The following is a 21,488-nucleotide window of genomic DNA, read 5'->3' as shown; positions in this document are numbered from 1 at the left end:
AAATACACAACTTACAATCTAACCCTGAAAACATTGTTTATAAAAACGGTGTCACAAGCAAAGCTTCTATGAACCACTAGCAGAATGTTTGTAATTTAAATTTACATATGCAGGTAACTGATCCCATTTGTTTAGGGGAACTAATTAACTGGAAACCAACCAGTTTCACAAATGAAAGAGAAGAAGGGAAAAACACTTACAGCAGTTGGATCCTTCAAATGAAGCTGAGTTGCTGTCACTTGTTTGAAACCACCAGGATAACTAGAAAAACAAAACAAACATACAAGATTAATTCTACATGCTCAAGCATGATTTTAGCAAAAGTATCACTGCATCTCGAACAATGGTGTAATGGCATTATAGGCCCCCAAAAAATGGAAGTGGTTCTCATGAGCCCTAAAACTGTATTTAATTTATCCTGTCCAATATCTAATTTCAACACCATTTATGCTTTCTTATTTATTCACTTGAGTATGAAAAACCTTGTGCCTCACAAGCAGACCGATATGTTTTCAAAGCTGCTTATTAAATATACCATAACAGCTATAGAACACAACAGGAATAAGATATGTAGAACTCTGAAATATTTTCAGATGATCAAGACTCACAACCAGTCTGTGGCTGACATAGGAGACATCCATTTTGAACTGTTTATTTTCTTTGATAAACCTTTGAAAACTTTGATTTCTTTGAACCATTTATTTTCTTGCTATTCTAAATAAACCTTACCAAGACTTGGCATATCTACAGTAATAAGATTTTAATTTTACTGCAATGGATCCATCTTTCTAAAGCCTATGTGACATGTTGAAGCTGCACTAATGCAGATCTATGCATAAGCTTTAAATGAATGATAGCGTGGACTAAGAAATTACACGAAAAAAGGTAAATTTTAATTTCATTAATGGGGTTTAATTTTCATTGAATTAAATTATTAGGAATCAGCCTAAGTGAAATGAAAATAGGCCCAGCATCATGAAGACATGTCCACTGAGCTACATGGACTTAAGTATTTGTTTTAAGTGAACAATTACTTTTATTTATTCAAAACCAACTTATGTATTTAAGTAAGTGCTTTAACTTACATGTTAAGTTTTTAGAGAAAATTCTAGGTCATGGGGGAGATGGAGAAAAAAACCCACACAATAATTTCACCTCTGAAGAAGAATTTCTCAGCAATTCAGCAATTTCAGGACTGCACCATTAACACTAGCAACATTAGCTTTCTCAGTGTGACTTTTTCATCTCTCAATTGGATACACTGTGACACTCAAAGATAATTATGTATTAGTATCATTGTATAAAACAGGAGCACCGAACTGATCAACACCCTGTCTGTAGCTGACTATTGCACTCTCGAAACAAGTTATGTCTGTCAGAATAATGTATTTTACACTACTATATATAACAATGTACTGTACATCAATATAGCTTGAGAGTGTTCCATTTTTTAATTGTTTTTCCTACTTTCATTTCATTCTCTGATCCAATATTTGCTGTTAGGTAAGGAGGTCCTGGTAGGATAAAGTAACTAAAGTTGGTGACTACATATATATATGTGTGTGTGTGTATCTTAAATGTGTGGTGCCAACAGAAATATCTTCTATTGCACAGTAAACAGAATAGTCCAGATCATTGGGTCCAGGCACAACCTCACTCACCAAATCTGTTAATTTATTCAGTTGTTCTGACTACTTTTGAGTTAGATTATTTCCCTAGCAATATATTCTGGGTATAAGAAAAAAACAAAAAAACAACAAAAATAAAGAAAATAAAAATAAAAGAGGAAAAAAGGTTTACATAATTTTAAACATTGTACACATGCAAACAAACAAAACACCCCCCTAAAAGTTAAAGCAGAAATTCCCTTTTAAAGCAATATGCTAAAAAATACTTCAACTATTAAGAAAATATATGAAATTTACCACGAGCTCACTACCACAGGCTTTATTTACTACAAAGCTTACCCAGTATGTGAAGAATATACTTTCTGTTCCCATTTGTTACCAGAGAAGGCAATATGTCTTGTATTTATTATGACAACATGATCTCCACAGTCATCTACATGGTAGAAATAAGTGGAAAATATTAAAGAAAACCACAGAGGGAATCAATCAAAGTAACTACAATATGTGCAATACATACATAGTAGAATATAAATACACCTTCCATAAAACAAAAATTTAAAAATCGGAGCTTTTTGAGTCATCCAAATCAGCATTTAAATACCAAACTTAATTGCTATTTTTAGTACTATCAGGTTAGGTAAGCAGGTAAAATACCATCAGGACAGATGACTAAATCATTGCAATTATTCAGCTAAGATTTGGAAATCTGGCTTACAGGCAATTTTCTATTCAACATATTATACTACATATACACCTATATTAAAAAAAAACAACTAAAAAAACAGGAAAAAAAATGTTAGTTACAAATGATCCTAAATATTTTTAATTTTACTTTCTCATAAACACAGCATCTGTCTTTAATGAAGCACTGAACATTTTGGGTGAATAAAATACTTCTATTAAATAGTTACACTCTCAGGCTAAATATATAAAACAAAGAAAAATTATTGCATTGAGGGAAGTGGCAGGGTGAAAAAGCCCTAGAAACACCACCCCCAACAGCTCTATTGGGAAAAACCCCACATTTTCATTTCTCTGACAGAAGCTAATGTTACAGCATATACACGTATGTTTAGAGTTATATCATCAACTTTAACATCCAAAGTTCTTCAAGTGCAGGGTTTATAATCTAACATCAACACCCTGCCAGAAAGAGTTTGCAATTTGGCTTCTGTAGTAATAAAGTACTAACAAAACTTCTATTATCTCAAAAATATCACATAAATAGGAGAAAAGATGTCATTTTTAATATCAGAAGTAATGAACTTGATAAGCTGTAGCCACCCACTCAACTAAAGTGAAAATGATTTGTCCATAGTTCAGTCCCATTTGTATCACCATGTTAGAACACAAGTATTTGAAGAGGCTCACTTGATTAAAACACTTTTGAGTAGGTAACAAAGCAGCTATACAAAGCAGGTCTTGAACTGACCATGGACTTTTTATAGGAGCATATAATTAATCAAAGCATGTTTCACACCTTAAGTTTTTTATTATTTTTTAATCTTTTATTCTTTTAATGCTCCACTTTCAATTACACCTGAAGTGCAAATGCAATTTACACATCTTTGTTGCTGCACCCTTTCACTGCCGACAGATCAGTTCCAAAAACACTGTATGTCTTCATAAATTTCAGGAAACCGACACTGTACTTTGTGACTTTTTGGTGTTTTGGTTGGTAAGATGACACAATAAGCTCATCTAAGGAAATTTCTGCCTACAATTTTCCACTTGCAAGAACACTGAATTAACAAATATTAATACCAAATTAAAAACAAAACAAAAAAAATCTCCCTTATGTTACTCTGTCCAAGGAGTTATTACTCCAAGTACTGATTTACAGAATATTTTAAACAAAATAAAGTTATCATTGAAATACTTTCCAAGACTTTATAACTCCACAGACATAAAAGTATCAAAGTTCTTTTGCACAGGGTAACCAAAATATTTTCTTCTCAGCATCTGCTTTATTTCTCAAGACAGCCTTCAGTCTGCAGTGACATCTCGTGGATACAACAAAATTTGCAACAGCAGAACTCTATAGACATTTAAAAATCTTTACAGCACTATAAATCCAGCCTGCTATTGTGAAGTAGATCCAGTATAATTTTATAACATACACTTCAGCATGCATGAGCCAACTTCAAGGCTTCTTTTATGTTTCAGTAATGTGTCTGGAAAAATTTGCATTGGTATTACAGGGAACACTGTACCAGTGGTGCGTAAGATCAACTTTTTATTATTTATAAAATGCTTATCCCCATGAGACAGGCACTACAGAGTTACAAGTAATGAACAGGATTACAGATGCATCTTTATAGATGAATCTCTAATTTGCAGAAAAACAAAAGGATTGTTTTATTTAAACAAGGTACCTTTCAACGATTGTCACCCATTTAAGTATCAGACAGGTCCCAGCCTCCTCATCACAGAATGTTGAGGCAGGAAGGGGCCTTTGAAGGTCATGTCCTCTAAAGCCTGTGCTCAAAGCAGGACCAGCTTCTGAAAATCTCCACAGATGGAGACTTTGCAACCTCTTGGGCAACGATTTCCCACTACTCTTATGGTACAAAACATCTTATCTGATGTTCAGAGTATCCTGTCTTTCAGTTTGTGCCCTCTGCCTCATGAAAACAGGACTTCTTTGCACCTTATTCAGAATGAAGCACTCCAAAAATGTGGTCCTGGGCATCTACTGGAAGGAAGCACTCGGATGTTTCTTTATGTGCACTGTGAACTAAATCTTTACATTTAAAATCTACAGAACATATTCTGAGGTTTTAAAAAATATGAATGAACAACCCACTGTAATTCAGTTACTCAAAATGAATTACAAATTCGTAACATCCTTTATGTGTATTGATAAAGAAAAAACATTTGGTAGTGGAGTGGTATGATGGAAAAAGATGAGAAAAAAGCTCAATTAATTTATTATTTATAAACAATTGAGAAATGTAATCTTTTATATCAGGCTTGATTTTAAAACTGAAATTGGAAGAAACATGAATGTGAAGAAAAGCAAATTTGCTTTCATCCACTGCAATACTCACTTAGTGCATGATAAATAGGTTTATGTCTGCCTTCGAGTCTGATTACAGTGGCAGCTGCTATTTTTCCTGGGGGCTGCATCTTCGCATCGAGGAGGTACCAGGCTCTGGCAAAAGTAGCCCATTGCTGAAAAGAAAGAGGTTCAGTATTTCTTATAGGAAAAGCTCACACTACCGTAATCTATCTTCCTCATCAATTAAATCAACACCTCTTTTACAACCAAAAATACGGAACGAAATATTGATATGCAGCACCATCCCCTTCAAATAACCTTTAAATGGACGGAGCACTGCGATACACCCACTGCAGCGCGATGTACTCGTGTAACACCACTGATCGGTTACCGGCCCTGAGGGCTTTGCTTCAAAAATGCAGATCTCCTGCTGCAAGCTTCCATTTTCGCTACAAGGTATCTAACGTAACATCGCTGCGAAATACTTAATGCCAAAGGTCCCCTTCCCTCCCGGCTAAGGGCACAGCTCCCCCACACGGAGCATTCAGCCCGAGCCGCGAGAGTCCCTGTAGCCCAGACGCGTCGCACACAGCAGTTCCTGCCACCGGCACCCTCAGGGCGGACACCGGGGACAGCCCCGGGGCGCTCCCCTGGGGGCCTGGGGAGCCTCCGTACCCGCCCGCGGCCCCGGGGCCCAGTCCAGAGGCAGCGAGGCCGAGGAGTTCCGCGGGGAAGGCCGAGCTCACCTGGGCCGCCCTGCTGTAGCTCGCCATCCGCCGGCCGCGCAGGGAGCGCCGCGCCGGGGCCGCGGGAAGCGGAAGCGCTGCCCTGGCAAGGGCGGGGCCCGGGCGACAGCGCGGGACCTTCGGAGCGGCGGCGGCCGCGGGCCCGGCCGGCCATGGACCGCTACGTGCTGCTCCTGAGCTGGGGCGAGCGCCGGGCCGAGGGCGGGCCCGCGGCAGCGACCGCCGCAGGTACCGCGGGGGACGGCGCTGGGGCCGCGGGGCCCCGCGGGCGCTGGGCGGGGGACGGGGCTGCGGCTGCTCCGGTGTCCGCGGGGCTCTCCGGGCTCCTGCCTCCCTAAACACCCCTTTGCTTTCAGGCTGAAAGTCTTTGGTGCCTTTAACCTGCAGAAACTTCCGGGGGGTTCCTGCTTAGTTGCCATTATGCGGTGTAACTCTGTAATACGTTCCTGAGCATGATTTAAATGAGAATTTAGAAAAATTTGCCTTTTTAAACTGCAAATCTGCAGGTGATCGTTCTCTTTAAAACCCCAACCAATCCCTTTCCCCCTTCTCCCCTAAATTCACTTTCTAATATCACTCTGAACTTTATACTGTATTTGTAAGAAAGTAAGACTTAACTTTCATAATTCAGTAGTTTTAAGATTTTTTTTTTTTATTTTTTTCCTAGCTGGGACTGCTGCTGACATATATCAGTTTCTGAAAGAAAGTTGTAATGCATCTATAAACACAGATGTGAGCACATTCCCAGGTAAATATTGCAATGCACGGTGAGGTAGGGCAGATGGTATCAAGGCATTGACCTCTGCATGCTCTGTTAGTGGAAACAGAAATGTAAGTAAATCAAATTGCGTGGCGTGGGCCTGTTCCTGCTGCTCCTGTTTCTGTGGAGAACTCGCATCATTTCAGCAGCTAAGGTGTTAGGAGATTATTAGATTGATTGGTTGAAAGAAATGAAAGGGAATGGTTTTGAAATTCCAGTTCAGTTGAGCAAGGAAAAGTAGGAAAGGGCTTGTTTCTCAAGTCAGTGGGAAGCGTGATATTTTAATTACTCCTATAATACCTTCTAATTTTTCCAGTGGAAGCAATGCTTGTCTATTTGGTAACAATTCAGAACCTTAATTGATGAATATGAAATAATTTTTTCACCTTAAAATAGATTTCTTAAGATCTACTTTAGTACTTTTAGGAGCTGTGTGTTTGTGTTTTGTTGTTTTGGGTTTTTTTAATAAAAAAATGCTTTCTTAGTTCTTTAGTTGACTTGGATATATACTGTTATAAGCTCATCTTGTCGCAGATAATATTATAATTAATAATTATATATAGTGTATAACTATAATAATATATTAAAATTAATGTATATGTCATATAATTAGTATTCATTTGGGAAAACCATTATAAGCTCTTAAAATTCACAGAGATGGGAATGTTAAGCTGTTTGCAACTTCTATGCTTTTTATTGCATAGAAATGTTGATAGATGATGTTCATTTTGTGAACTCTAAATCATATTTATGAAAGGTGTTATTTAGTTCAGGTCTGATACAGATCATGCAAAGAGAAAGCAATATTACCCAGAACAGAGAAGAGGTCAAAGGTTTTTTTACTTATAAACAGTCAGAGCGTCAGTACTAGACACTTGCCCAGACACTTACCTACACTTTAGTATGTTCAGAACTTAATTATGATGCCAAAGGAAAGTAGAACTCAAGTAATTGTTGTACATTAAATGACTTACAGAGTCTTTTAACAGATATGTTCATTAAAATAGGAAGAATAGATTGTAGTGAACTGATTAATTTAAATCTTATCTTTTTTTTTAATCTCTTTGCAGCATGCTCAGTGGCTGGTATTCCAGGTGCAAAGAAATGGTATTTTGCAAGTCAGGTCATTTGTGGTTATTATCAGGTAAAACAAACTTTTTTAGAGTATAAGTTCCTCAGCCATCTGCCTGACTGTTCAACAGGCTAAAACTGAGGTGTTCAAAAGTCTTTTTGCTTATTTAAGTCTTTGTGTTTGATTAGTTCTGCAGTTCTGACTGGGAGGAAATAAATGTTGGCACACAGAAAAATGAAGACTCTCACCAAGAAAGTATTGATGAGAACCTGGGAACCACACAAAATTTTGAGGAAGATGACAGTAACAGTCAAGAATCACTGTCTCTGACTGAGTATGTGTATTATTATTTTTACTTAAAGAGCATGATCTGATATCTAACAGTGATGACCCAAGGGGATCAAGAAAGCTTAACAAGTGCAAGTTACTACCAAAGCAAGAGTTAACTATGAACAATCCCCCTACTAGTACTGAAAATACTTTTCTTTTGTTTAGCATAGATTTAATTTTTTTACAGATGATTTTTACTGAGCAGTTTCCTAACAGCCAACATCACATATACAAAAATTTCTTGCTAATTCCTCTTGAATTTTCTTCCGGTTTTACTGCAGATTATTTCAATGTCATTAGGCCTACTTCTGTCTTAGTAAAAGGAGATGATTTCTCATAGCCTAGGTATGTTTGTGCATTTTTAAAGATGTAAGATCTTACATCAGGTACCATTCATTAGTTGACATTTTTGTTTAGAAACATTTTGTTTCTAAATGATTTTGTTTATATTCTGGTTCCAAACATGTTGTTCCTCATTTTTAGTATCTATGATGAAGCTGCTGAAAGTCTGCATCAATTAGCTGATAAACTGCCTGCCCCAGGTAATCTGTCTTTAAAAATTAATCTAATTGGATTTTATATTGTTAGTTACTGATATAAAAACTCACCTGGTAAAAGCATAGTGAATGGAAAAGTTCAGACAATGTTATTTTGGTAGCTGAATTAACTTAATGTGGCTCTTGAAGGTAGTTTAGGAACTTGAGCATGGTTGGCATTGAAGATAAGCTTGAAGACTAGTTTGCTGCTTGTTTGGTTCTTTGGCAGGCTATAGTTCAGTAGAGTTTAAAATAGTTATTTATATAATAAATTTATCCATCTGAAATGGCACCAAAATAATCATAGCAATGCAAAACTCAACACAGGAAATTTCTTATAAAAAAAGGAAGATGTTGATTTGACATCTGATTTGACTGCTGCTTACTTGTGGGTGGGAGACAAGAGGATGAGAAGTACATCAGAACAGTTGGATTGGGATTTTGTAAACTGGAGATACATATCACCTTGCATGTTAGGGTTATATAATGTTGCAGAAGTTGATTTGGGATAACAAAGGAACTCAAGAAGAATGAAGAATAGCAATTTAGAGTGTTAAAAGTAGGAAAATTACTTAGCTTAGATGTATGGGAGACAAATCTCATCTATCACTCGATGAAATACTTTGTGTTCATCTAAGAGGAGCAGCAGGAGATTAGCTAAAATATGTGAAAAGTTTTTTAAATCTTGAAGTTACTTGATCTTTTTGCTGGTTTTAGAGCAGTCAATGATAACCAATACTAATCTATCTTTAAATGACTGAATAATTTACTGCATCATGATCCTTTGAGTCATACACAACTGTTTTATAGGCAGAGCAATGGTTGATGTAATCCTGCAGGCTGTTGAATGTGATGGACCCAAGTTAAAGGACTGCTTACCTGCTGTTGGTGCCCTGAAACACCTGCGAGAGTGGCACTCTGCACAGATCACTATTGCAGCAAGTGATGCTAAAGGGTATGACATTTATTTCAGATCTAAAACAAGGTCACTTCTGTTTTGTGTTAGCATAGGTCAGTGAGTTGAAATAAAAACAGCATGTTGAGTACTTTACAGGTATACTTTGAAAATACATAAATTGTCTAATATTGTATGAGGGGAGGAATTACTCATGCTAATTTATTGTAGATGCATGTCCTAACCAGAGAAGCAGGCAAAAGAGCCAGTCTTCTGCACTTCTTGTTTTCTGTGGGAGCAAAGAATAAAATATTTTCTCTTCCCTTTCCATGGGCTCAGTGTGCCTACAATGTTTTCATGTTGTGTTATGCCATGGGATAACTTATATATTTATTGTAGTTTTCCAGATTTTTTTAAATGAAACCATTCTACTGCTGGTTTTACTTTAGATTTTATATTACCTTTGGTATTACATTTCAGGGAGGAAAAGTAGAGAGCTTCATTTTTCCCTTTTGAAAAAGGAGTATAAACTCTATTACTTCCTGTATGTTTTGCAAGATTCTGATAGTATGAAGAATTACTGAGACTATTAATTCAAGTTGAAATTAAGTCAAGTAATTTACTTACTGTCCTCCTCTAATTGACATATAAAGGCCGTGATATCTTGCCCTATAAACCACAGTGATTTGGGGTTTTTATCCCACAAAGTGAATGATTGTGTGGATACTGAGCAACTTGGCAAGGTCTCTGCTTTCCTTCCCCTCCATGCCCAAAAGATTGAAATTTGCTTCATATGTGGTTAAGCTTAATCCTAAATTAATAAAACTGTTCAAAAAGGTGAATGTTCAGTCCTTGATAGAATAAGCAATATACCTTACTGTGCAGTGTTTCCTGAGGTATGTGGAAGACAAGAAAGTTACTCAGTGACTTCCACAGATATTTGATCTCAGTGCTCATTAATATCAGCCTGTGGAGGCAGCTTTTGACTGAATACATTTTTCTGTTGCCTTTTATGTGAAGTGAGATTATTTGGGTGTAGAAGATCTCTGATGAAAGTGATTTCACATATTCTTCCTGTTCTGTTGATGGTGCTGATTTTGCTTAGAGGACAGACTGCCAGCAGAACCCACAGATACTGGCTGTTCTCTCGTAGAATTTGGATAATGCTTGTGCTGCAGTCATATCTCCATTTAGAAGGTTAACTACAAACCATCTGGACAGACCAGTGATGGCCCCACTGACGGCTGCCAGGCTTTGCTGCAGCTTCTAGCACCCAGCATTACTGTGTTGTGCTTGCAGCTTGCCACTGTCAGTCTTATTTGATGTCAAAGTTCTTTGCTGTCGCTTTCTTGGAGCATATGAACAACTTCCTTTACTGAGCCTGAACGAACAATTCTGTAATATTTTTGACTTTGTGAAATATAAAGCTTTTGTAAAGCTTTACTGTCTCTTTTGACATAGACAAGATTGTTCAGTGCTAAGACAAGATTTTTCAGTGCATCGGTAAATTCTGTAAAACTGCACTGCATGTTTATTTGTAGTCCTAAATTCAGTAAGATTAATTCTTCGATATTCTTACAGTAGCTGGCAAAAGATTGCAGACTATCTGTCAGCAGACTTCGTATCTTCAGATGATATCATGAATATTATTGATTTAAATGAACTCTGGAGAGGAAAGATTCAGATCTGGGAAAGAAAGGTAAAATAGGTTTTAGTTTATTATTGTGGTGGTTATTTTTAAAAGCATCTGTGTACCTCATTTAAAGCATTTATTGTGCAGTGCATTTTATGCCTTAATCCAAATTTGGTTTCAATCATGTAATTCAAAGGTAATGTGCAACATGTCTGGGTGGGTGACAGGATGAAATGATAAATGAGACCGATGCATCAAGATCTGAACCTCAGAAATCCAGATGCACCCCTCTGAAATATTTTTGTTAAAACTTACTGTTCAAAATTAGATAATTTTATATCTATCACAAATCATTGTCATGTAAGTATAAGTCATTGTTGCAAGCATATGTCTAATGTTTCTGCAAACCTGAGAGCTTTGTGACATTGTGTACATTTTCAGCATTACTGTTTTAGATTTCCTAGTTGGTTATCTAAGTCTAGTATTTTTTCTTAATTTTACAGTTCTAAGAAAAAATAATACTAATTGTTAAAAATAATAACACATCTAACTGGCTGAAGAGAAATAATTTTTATCTCTTTTTGATACATTTATTGTCATCTTTTTTTTTTTTCAGTTCGGATCAGGAGTAGATTTTCCAGAATTTTGTATTAAGAGCACTTCAGCCAAGACATTCAGGACTGCAAAATTAAATTCTTGCTTTGCTGCTAAGAAAGAGTGGCAATTGAGGAACACTGATACTTTGCCAGAAGCAAGTATTATTCTTGATGTTTTCTTTGAATTTTAGAATTTGTCTGTTTTACTTTCCAGAGAAAATTAATAATTGGGGAATTCTTAGTCAGAACTGAAAGTTAAGTATAGAAGTAATGATCGGATAAAGGATATTGAGGAATGCTTCTTTTGTATATCTGTATTGTCAAAACAGGTCCTTAAGACTCCATCTGTTTGTTCTTAGGGATACAATACCAGATTTTTTTTTAGTAGAAATTGAGACTTTGTTCAGTTTAATACTCAAAATAGTTAAATTATGAATTCTGTATTTATGTAACCCTTCCCACTTAATTTTAAAGGTTTGGGTTTGGTTTTTTTTTACACTCTTGCTGTTTCATATTTTCTCCTGGAAGTAGATAATTGATGGGAACTCCAGAATCATATGTGTTGATGAACACAAAAATGAGAATTATGAAAATTGGTATCAGTTTGGAGTTTGTTGTTTTCATTGTTAAAACATGGACATTTTGTATTGCATTTGTCTGTTCCTGGTAGATCATATTTTATTTTGGGTAACAATTAGAACTCATTTAATGCACATTGTTGACATTCTACAAAGTCAGATTTATTATCAAAAATTAAATACCTTCCTTTTTTTAATATAATTTAGTATGATGTTGTGAAATGTTTTTGCATTCCTTTATTCCTGTTTCAGATGTTATCTGCAAGGCTAATGCCTCCAGCAAAACACTTGAGGAACTTCAGCTGACGTAACATCATATATATAACATAGTGTTATATATAGGTTTTAATTTGATCTCTTTTCAGGTTTTTCATTACTATGGTCCTGCGCTGGAATTTTTACAGATGGTGGTTCTTTCTGATCTACCTTCCATTTTTATATCAGATCTGGAGTTTGAGCTGTATCCTTTTTTTAAGGATCTAAACTACTACTGATAATTGTCTATACCAGAAAGAAAAAGATCAGCATCCACCCATGCAAGTAACAGACAGATGAAGATAGGCAAGGGTTCATTCCTTTCTAGCCTGCCAAAATAGTCACAGTGATTTTTCACAACTGGATTTTTTAGTTTTGACATTTAAATAACCATGTGTTGTTGATATTATTGCACATATAATTCATCTGTTGATGTACATGCTGTTTGTGGGAAAACAAGAGAAAAATGTGTATTCTGTGCAAGTTTAAAAAAAGCCTCAAGGCCTTCTTATGAAAGAATGAAGCATACTTCACAATTTAGGAACATTTGTCTGCAAACCATATTTTTATTGTACAGTGGCAAAATCTGTGGCAAGGTTTAGCAGAGGAGTTCTCTCTGCAGTGTGTGCTGCAGAGATCTCGAGATATATTACTATTGGTTTTTAAAAGTATGTGTTTTTGGTATTAGTCTTGGAGCACCAGTAATACCTTAGGATATATAATATTGGATGCTGTGATTTTGAATATATGAATATCCGTTTCTGTCAGCCTGTAGTACAGATGTCAGTGGAGTATTTTGTCATATAACATTTTCAAGTGTGTTCACTTTACCAGGAAAGGTGAGTTTTTTATGTTTTGTGGTACTGTAGTATCAAAAACTAGATGCTTGCAGTGCTTCTTTCAGATATGATGGTAACCTGATTTGTAGAATAGAGGTGCATAGTTCTTTGTGAAGATGAGATTCCTTAAACTGTTCTGTTCAGGAGTCTGTCAAGAAAGAATACCGAGGAGACATCTACACTGCTTCTGGACCAGATTTCTTTTCTCTCTGGGAAGGTAAAAACTTTTTATTTCTGTATAGCAGGAAAATGAAGGTATTTATGTTGCCTATAAAAGATACAGGAATAATATTTTAAAATCTAGTCTCTAAGCTTCTTCAATATTTAATTCTAAAGCAAACATGGATTTCAAGGGTCCATGCTATACATACCCACTGAAAAGTTTTCTCTTTATTGCTGCTGAGTTTCAATCTTGTAAAAGATTTTCTAATTTTTAATCCTATCCTGACAGATAATTTCTGTACTATCATAATTGAGCTATTGATTTTTTTAGCAAAAGGTGGGCATGTGTGTAGCCTACAAAATGTATCTAGCTACTGTGAAATGGAAAGTTTTTTTTTATTTTATATGGGCATATTCTGATTTTGGATAAAAAGAGTTCATGAAACCTTTACAGTCCTGCTTTCTCCCTCCCTCCTCTGCCTTAGAATGATAGTGACATTATCATATAGCCACAGTATTAATTTGAAGATGTTTTTCCTGAACATTCTATCACCTTTACATACAAGTTAATACATCCTGTTTAGGAAAGTTTTCTAGTGTTTATAAAATAAATCTATGTCATTCAAAACAAAACCTGCACTTTAAAAATGGTTGTACAGTTATTATGAATAACACGTTTTTTGTTTACTGTGGAGATGGTATCCCATTATCAGGCTGTATGTTTCATTTTCAGTTTATTATTTAGGTTTTTAGTAACTCTTTTTCTCCCCTGCTGCTCCATTCTCCATTAGCTTAGCCACAAAAGCAAAAGGTCCTTTTTCTAATGCTGTACCAAAAGTATCTTTTAAAATGGTTTTATATTGGTAAATATCCCAGGTAATCTTCATTTTACTGAAGAATACTGAACACTTGGTCATACCCTTTTTACAATCGAAGGGCTCACATTTCTACTATTTTTTTTTTTTAAAGAAGACACCCAAACAGCAAAAACACATTCTCAGGTTACTTTTTAGATTCTGTACATGTTGAGTTGAATATATTTTGAAAATAACAATTTCTCATGGGGATTTTTTTCAGTCTGCTACTCAAAATATTGCATGTTTGTAGGCTTTTCTCGTACCTGTAATAGCATTGCTTTATTGCTTGAGTGTTCAAATATGTCTGCAGTTTTTCTGCTAGTGCTTATTGGTCTGAAGTCTACATAGAAACATAAACATAGTCCAGTATCTGGTTGAGGGACAAGGGTAATATGTAGGAAGGAAAAAAAAAAGAAATCTTTTTCATAGGAAGGCAGAGTCACTGATGCCAACTATACCTTTGAATTCTCTTTTCACTCTGGATACTGCTCTACAAAAATGTTTGGATTTTGGAAGTGTCTCCGGGTTATGGAGACACTTGCAATACATAATAAATAACTTTTTTACGTATGAAATGGAAATTCAGAAGTTAATGATATCTCAATTGGACCAAAAAGTAAACACAGTTTTTACAGTTTTTATCTCAAATGCAGTTCCATTTTGATTGATGTGAATGACTGATATGTTGAGATGTTTTTCTTCATTTCAAGTAGATTTGAAATAATGCCAAATCAGTAGCTCAAGAATGAAATGTAAAACAGATTTCACTAATTGCATGTCTTATATTTTCTCGCCTTAGGTGGGAGCTTTATTTACATTGCCATGTAATGTAAGCAGTGTAGTGATCCCATCTCCTGCCCAGCTGAGCAGCAAGAAATGGAAGGAATATATGGCTAAGAAACCCAAGGTCATTTCTGGTATGTGTATTTTGTTGTGGTTATATGGATGTGTGTGTGTGTGTGTATATACATATGGTGAACTTTTTCTGTATGTTTGGGGTTATCTTTTTAACTTCAATGAAATGAAGTCAGTGATCGTAAAATCTTCGTTGACATGAGAAGATTTAGTGAATGAAAGTTCAGCTATGCAAACTTCTGGAAGAAAAATGGTAACATCAAGGCACACTTTGGGAAAGCACGGTGTCTCCTTTAAACCATTTTTGTGTCCTATCCGTCAGTTAAGGTCCAGTTTCCACACATTTTTCTGAGGTTATTGTAAAATCCATGGCACAGAGGTTTACTTCTGCAGGTGGAATTCCAGTCTGCTTCACTGAGGTGCTTCCCTTTTCGTTAAGCATTTCCAGAGGTTCTTCAGTGCACTTGCATTTAATGTCAATCTCTTCCTGGGAAAATATAGACTATTAAGAAATACTGAATGCCTCCATACACCTGGGAGCCAGTGTGCTAAACTTGTGATTGAGAGCCTGCTCCCTGTAGGGCTGTCCTGATGGCAGCTGACTCTCATACCCTGTGCTTATGAATCTGATTCAGAAAGTGGGAGAAGGGAATCAGTGCAGAGCAAGGCTGGGGCAGATTTCTCAGTCAGCCAGTGAATGTGTCCTGCAAGTGGAGGCATTGTACAAGCAGTGACTGTGAGGTTTGTAGGCACTTGAAAACATCAGGCTAGAAGGAACTTGATGGTAACCCAGTGCTTGAAGTACTTATCTAAGACACGATGAAGTGCTGGATTCTGTCTTCTTAAATAATCTCATTTATACATGGTCTAATACATAATTAACATAGATTCCAAGGAACAGTGACTATTTCTGTTGCCAACTCAAGACAATTTTTTAAACAAGTATGCAGATGAAGATGGCTCATACTGGTGACTAATATCTTTTCAGGTTTAGAGACAGGAAAAAATTGAGAGGAATTAGGAAGATTTGTATAACAGGACAAGAAACTTAATTATGGAATGGGTGCTGGCAGTGTTGCCTTTTTCCCAACCTGGAAATGAAATAATTTTAGCAGGGAGGTAATAAAAAAGGGGATCTTTATTGAAGGCTTCAGAGGCAGTTATGGAAAGATGTCCACAAAAGCCTACCCCCCCCAGGGGTGAGTACATTTATAGATTTTATGAAATTACCATAATTGATAAAAAGCACCAATTAGAGACAATTCCCCCCCAGGCCAAGCCCCTTCTCTGGAGCCCCCGCTTCAGCACCAGTTGTACTTTGTCCATGAGAATGTATCTTGAAGAGTTGTTCTCGGCCTTGGTTCTCAGGAAGAACCAAGATAGCACTGGGGTCTTGTACTTCCCAGGGCTTGGAGTGCTGGAATTTGTTTTGTCTTTCTGCTTAGGGAAAGGCCATGGAAAAGTACTGGGGAAATCAGCTATTGATACAATATGTGACAGAGTTAAAGCATATGTGTGAAGAATATAGAGAACATAAAAAAGAAAACAGGCAAAAGCCAAATGGCATCAGCAGTATATAGACTTAAAGTTTTCTGCATGTTTGAAAGTGGTTGAGTACAGACGGTATAGAGCTGGTCACAGCAGCAGCATTTGTATTTATTGGAGAGATAGTAGTGATTCAGTCAAATGAGCACAAGATCCCCAGTGTCTGCAGGATATTTGTCCTGTGCTCCAGTGGAAGGGTTTTGTACAAGTATTAACTATTGTGTGATCAGTAATACACAAGTTCTTATTAAGCTTCTTGAGTAATATTTACTATAGGAGAAGAAGCACGACTTTCTGAATGTATTTTCTTGTTTGGTTGAAAACTGTTGATTTTTTTAGTAGCTACCACTAATCTGACTGTACTAAGGATTTGTGAATCCTTAATCTCTTCCATCTGTGGGAAGTATAATTCTTGGTATTGGTAGTTCTTAAATGCTAAGATTAAAATGCGACATAAAAGCTTACCCATCAGGAGTCATCTTTGAGATGTCAAGATAAACTGGAGAAGAAATATATTTCAAATGACATGGAAAATAGGAAAATATGACAACATTTCTGGAATCTTTATTGTTCTTTTTCCTTTCTCTGAATTTGTGTTGAGGTAGTCTTTTCCCTTCTGTGTCCAACTATACATTTTCAACAAACACAGGAATATATTATTTGTTGCTTACAAAAATTTATGATACTAATTAATACTCAATTCCCATAGAGTTAATTCTTGAGTCAGTACTGCAAATACCTTATGAGATTAAAATATTTTACTTTTGAAATTTACTACATCAAGAGATACTCATTGTCTTGATTACTATATCTACCAAGGCGCTATAAAATTTTTCTGTGTGAAAAGATAGCAAACCCATCCTTTCACTGTTACTGTCAGGTCCCACATTAATTTACTTTGAAAACTGCATACTTTATGCCAGTGTTTAAAAATAGATTGTCTTTATCTTTCATCCAGGCACAAGGGTAAAGCAGGGAGTGAAGCTTTTATTAATGAATAATGCAGTGTCCTTGGGAAGAGTGTGTACAAGATTTCCTTTTCTTCTACAGTTGTATGTTCATCCACTGAACATTTACATTATTTCAATGCACATATATAAAAAGGCCTGTTTTTACCTAGCAGAACAGAAACTTCTCTTAATTGTTTCATAGTAAAAATGTAACTTTGCCAGTTAAAGGTTTGCCCGTTACTTAGCCCAATTACAGAACTTCTCTTGGCTGCTGGTTAGCAAGATTTCTCACAGAACAGAGGAAAGCAAACGAAAGAATTTTGATGGTGGATTTTAGTTTGTTTTAAAGATGTTTTCCTGAGGGTGTTTCACAGTTATGTCCTGATATTTGTTAAGTTCCAGAAATTGAACTGAAAGGAGAATCTTGCCGATACTATTTCTTGCTACAAGGCAACAGCTCTGGAGGATGTAAAGCAACCTTGATTCATTCAGCTGGCCAGATCAATGGGATGGCCACTCTTGCTGCAGTAAATGGAAAGCTAAAGGCAAAAGCAGAAGAAACAGAGTCAGGTAAGAGTAATCAATTATTTATTAATGAGTATCTGAATGCTGGCAAATGCTACTAAATTTCTTAAGTTCGTTTTATTCACTCCAGGCACTATTAAAAGGGAGAAACCCGGGAGGAATATTACATCTTCTAACAATATTTTTCCAGATCTGTAAGAAAATATAATAAGAGCTTATTTATTCACAGAATTTACTGCTACTATATTTTTAAAATTGATTATGCAAAGTTATTGTCAGTCATTTCTCATAATTGAGATTAGTTGAAAATTGTTTATTGTAAAGGGACATACAGATAAAAATAATGCAAAACAAATTTGTGAAAGCTTAAAGTTTAGAAAGTGTGTATTGTTGGTGTAAAGACTGACCAGCCCATGCCAAAAACCTAGGTAAATATCTTTTGAAAATCCTGTTTCACAGATGATTTAAAATAAAAACTTCAAGGCCAGTGGACAAGTTGAGTTTTGTTATTACCTTCAGTTCTTTTGCTGATGTCCATGTTACTGCAGTCTTTAGGGTATGAGCTGGCACTCCTATCCTAACTGCTCCACTAGGCAGGAGCAGGTGTGCAGCCATTTATCATGGAGTAGTTGTCATGTTACAGCTACACCTACCAGATAACTCTACTAATTCCTGTATTTGTTTCAATAACACTGGCAAAGGAAAGGAGCACAGTGACCTGCATCTTATCCACTTAATTCCTTATTATTGAAATAAATCTGTATGTGATATGACTGACTACTCTGCCATTTATCCTAATTAAAATCCCATTAGTACAGCATCAGAAGACTGAAAGTCCTTGACCATATGCTGGGAGAAAACTTTTCTTTCCTGGTATCAAACTTAGGATCTTTTTATCTTCTTTAAGTGTTAGTCATGTTAATTGTGTTATCATTATACTGGTTTTGTACAGAAATTCAAAAATACTAGTCAGGCATCTCTTCAACTGGAATGTATTTGTGTGGTTTTTCGATGATTAGCCATATTTGAAAGTCTGGTCATTTCCTTTGAATATGAGATTTTTATGTTTCCTATATTTATATCTTTTATTAAGTGATGACTCCAAAAAGAGATTTGTAATAAAGATTTCTCCTAATTTGGACAGACTTTCATATTTCTGACTTTATCAAGTCTCTGCCATGCTATTGTGGAGAGGAGATTGTACAGAGAGAAACAAAACTGTCTCGTCTCCAAGTGTTTGCCTTGAAGGAGTATCTCAGTAAGTAATGGGGGTCATTCTCAAACTAGTATTTAAAAGGTCTTTATTTCAGGTTGGATGGGATGGCTCACCTCAAAAACTGAAGTTGTTTGACAACCCAAGTGTGTTAATCACTTTGTGAAGAAATAGCAGAAGTTTATTTTTAAACTTTGAAGTACATCCATGATTATCTGTCAGATAATGGAAGTTATCTGACAGATAATGGAAGAACTAGTGTTGGTGGTTGCTACAGAGAATTTTTGAGCATAGCTTTGAAATAATTCTGTGCAATTCTGTGATGATTTCCCCAAAATTATTTACTGCTGGATATGCTTTCTACAAAAATAAGAATTCTTGTTTGGATTTTTCAGCTTTTTAAATTTTTATTCTTTATTTGAAAAGTTTTAAGCAGCAGAGGAACACCATGGATTGTAGATTTGTTAGATTTATCATGATGCATCGTTCATAATGATAACTTAAAAGATCATCCTTCCTTAGATTTTTATGGCTTTGCAGAGAAGTACATTTGAGTGTCCCGTTTTTTTTTCCATCTTCAATCCATTGCATAAAGAGACTCAATTAAAAGAAAAAATGCTTCAGAGAGTTTGGCTGGCTTATTGAAAATGGCATGCTGTGGGGATAATTTAGCTGTATTCTCATTACCAGAATAGTAGCTTAAAGAAAATAAGATTTCTGTAAGTAGCCTTGTCTCCCACCCCACACCCCCTGCTGACTCAGTTATTTTCAGATTCCTGTCTGGCTCAGCCCTGAGGATGGGCCTGCTTGGCCAGCTTTAGAGCTTGTGTTTTAGTTTCTTTTGAGTGGGTCACCCATTTCCATTAAAGAACTCAGTTGGGGGACCTAAATCATAGGAGAATTACCTGACCTTTGATATTCTGATCGAAGAGCCCAGAACAGGCTTTCAGTTACAGTGCAGCCACACTCCTGCAACAGCAGTGGAAACAGGTGGGTGGGAGGCTCTGCAGGCTGGAGCCCTTTGCTTTAGTCTCAGCAAGTCCAGGTGTTTGTCTCTGGGGGATTCAAACCTGGATGTACTCAGAAATGCATAAACCCAGAAGTTAAAGGACTGTAAAAACATGAGTCATGTGTCACTTCAGCTGTTCTAACTGCTATTTTTTTCACTTTTCTTTGGAATCAACCACCCATGTCTTACTGATACAATAGTAAGTGTCAAGTTAACTTGCTTGTCTTACTGTGTTTGGGTGGGGATTTTCTTGTTTAATTGTTTTTTAGCAGGCTCCTGTTGTTGTTACTTGCAGATGCAATATGTTTTATTTTTTCTTGTATAGACAGAAAGGAATTGACCAAGAAGCCTGCAGTTATTTCTACCAATGAGTTTAGAAGCTTATTAAAACTTACAAGAGAATGTTTTTTGGCCCTGTACAGCACTAGTCTTCCTAAACCCGTTCTACAGAAAGTCTGCAATAAAACCAGATCATGCACTATGACTTGTGGTAAGTATTTTTATTTACAAAATACGCTGTTTATTTTCTTTGGATGTTTTTTAATATTTTTTTGGTTGTCAGTATTTTGCTAAAAAGAATAAAGTATTTTTACCAAAAGAGGAAAACATGGAAGGAAAAGTAAAGTAGCTTTCTAGACTTATTTTGCAGGCTGAAATTACCCTTGCAATGCCTATTTCCTTTTTCTTTCTTGACAAAAATTTTTCCAGAAAACATTTCTGATTGCATAATAAGGTAGATTTTTACATACTTTCAGAGATATGAATTGAGGAATATCTAATATAATGGACTGTATATCTGTTTCTTTAAGGAATAAGATTCTTTATTTAGGGTTATCCAATATGTACTTTTTGCAGAGCCTGATTTAATGGAGCCAAATCCATTGGAGTGGCCAGAAAGACACGTTCTTCAGAATTTAGAAAACTTTGAAAAAAACAAGCAAAAAATGAGGTAATAATAAAATACTGGAGATTTTCTTTGGAGTAGCCATTGAATTTTGCTGTAGAGGAGCTTTGTGTTGATAACCACTGTGTAAACCATTTTCACATATATTGATAATCTTTCAAAGAAAATAATTGCTTAAGTCTAAAACTATTTTTCTGTCAATTTCTAAAGGTGTAATTTCTTGGTTTTTAAATGAGTATTGTTTTGATTTTTTATTGACTAAATGCAACTGGAATCTAGCTGAAAGTAGAATAGTTCTAAAACTAAATTACCAAAATGGCACTTCTAGAAAATAATAGCCATGGTCAGAAAACATACAAAAGCTTTTCTTTCTCCCAATACACCCTAAGTAATAGAGATAATTTAGTTGTTTTTGTCAACATGTACAATGTGTTCTAATCTCCTTGTATTTCATAGTCAGTACTTAATATCCTGTATCAAGTAATTTTGAAGTCAAAGAGCCTATTGGTTTTATATTTGGAATTTTTATTTAGTTATGTTTTGCCTTCAGTGCTGTTCAGATGAAACCCGTAGATCTTTGTGTCACTTAAGGCAGCCTG

General features: G+C 35.9%; 2 protein-coding genes across 2 annotated transcripts in view; one reads left to right on the top strand and one right to left on the bottom strand.

Moving 5' to 3' along the window:
- MRPL13 (mitochondrial ribosomal protein L13) overlaps window positions 1-5,443 on the bottom strand; it is a 29,982-nt gene extending 24,539 nt beyond the window's left edge. Inside the window, exons 1-4 of the mRNA XM_005516935.3 lie at window positions 5,376-5,443; window positions 4,679-4,802; window positions 1,968-2,061; window positions 201-261 (exon numbers count right to left, since the gene is read on the bottom strand). Of these exons, the coding sequence (XP_005516992.1) occupies window positions 201-261; window positions 1,968-2,061; window positions 4,679-4,802; window positions 5,376-5,402 (306 nt within the window). The 5' untranslated portion in view covers window positions 5,403-5,443. The remainder of the gene's footprint in view (window positions 1-200; window positions 262-1,967; window positions 2,062-4,678; window positions 4,803-5,375) is intronic.
- Window positions 5,444-5,511: 68 nt separating this feature from the next.
- MTBP (MDM2 binding protein) overlaps window positions 5,512-21,488 on the top strand; it is a 32,387-nt gene continuing 16,410 nt past the window's right edge. The window contains exons 1-15 of the mRNA XM_014253172.2: window positions 5,512-5,603; window positions 6,043-6,123; window positions 7,206-7,279; window positions 7,396-7,541; window positions 8,021-8,079; window positions 8,884-9,028; window positions 10,550-10,667; window positions 11,218-11,352; window positions 12,141-12,235; window positions 13,014-13,086; window positions 14,688-14,805; window positions 17,635-17,808; window positions 18,908-19,021; window positions 20,311-20,475; window positions 20,841-20,934. Of these exons, the coding sequence (XP_014108647.2) occupies window positions 5,528-5,603; window positions 6,043-6,123; window positions 7,206-7,279; window positions 7,396-7,541; window positions 8,021-8,079; window positions 8,884-9,028; window positions 10,550-10,667; window positions 11,218-11,352; window positions 12,141-12,235; window positions 13,014-13,086; window positions 14,688-14,805; window positions 17,635-17,808; window positions 18,908-19,021; window positions 20,311-20,475; window positions 20,841-20,934 (1,667 nt within the window). The 5' untranslated portion in view covers window positions 5,512-5,527. The remainder of the gene's footprint in view (window positions 5,604-6,042; window positions 6,124-7,205; window positions 7,280-7,395; window positions 7,542-8,020; window positions 8,080-8,883; window positions 9,029-10,549; window positions 10,668-11,217; window positions 11,353-12,140; window positions 12,236-13,013; window positions 13,087-14,687; window positions 14,806-17,634; window positions 17,809-18,907; window positions 19,022-20,310; window positions 20,476-20,840; window positions 20,935-21,488) is intronic.

Source organism: Pseudopodoces humilis, chromosome 1 (genome assembly GCF_049639895.1).
Source record: "Pseudopodoces humilis isolate 2021_Gansu_Grassland_sample_001 chromosome 1, ASM4963989v1, whole genome shotgun sequence".
Classification (NCBI taxonomy): Eukaryota; Metazoa; Chordata; class Aves; order Passeriformes; family Paridae; genus Pseudopodoces; species Pseudopodoces humilis.
The sequence above is the reverse complement of the archived record's forward strand: the minus strand, read 5'-3'. Positions and strand labels throughout refer to the sequence as shown.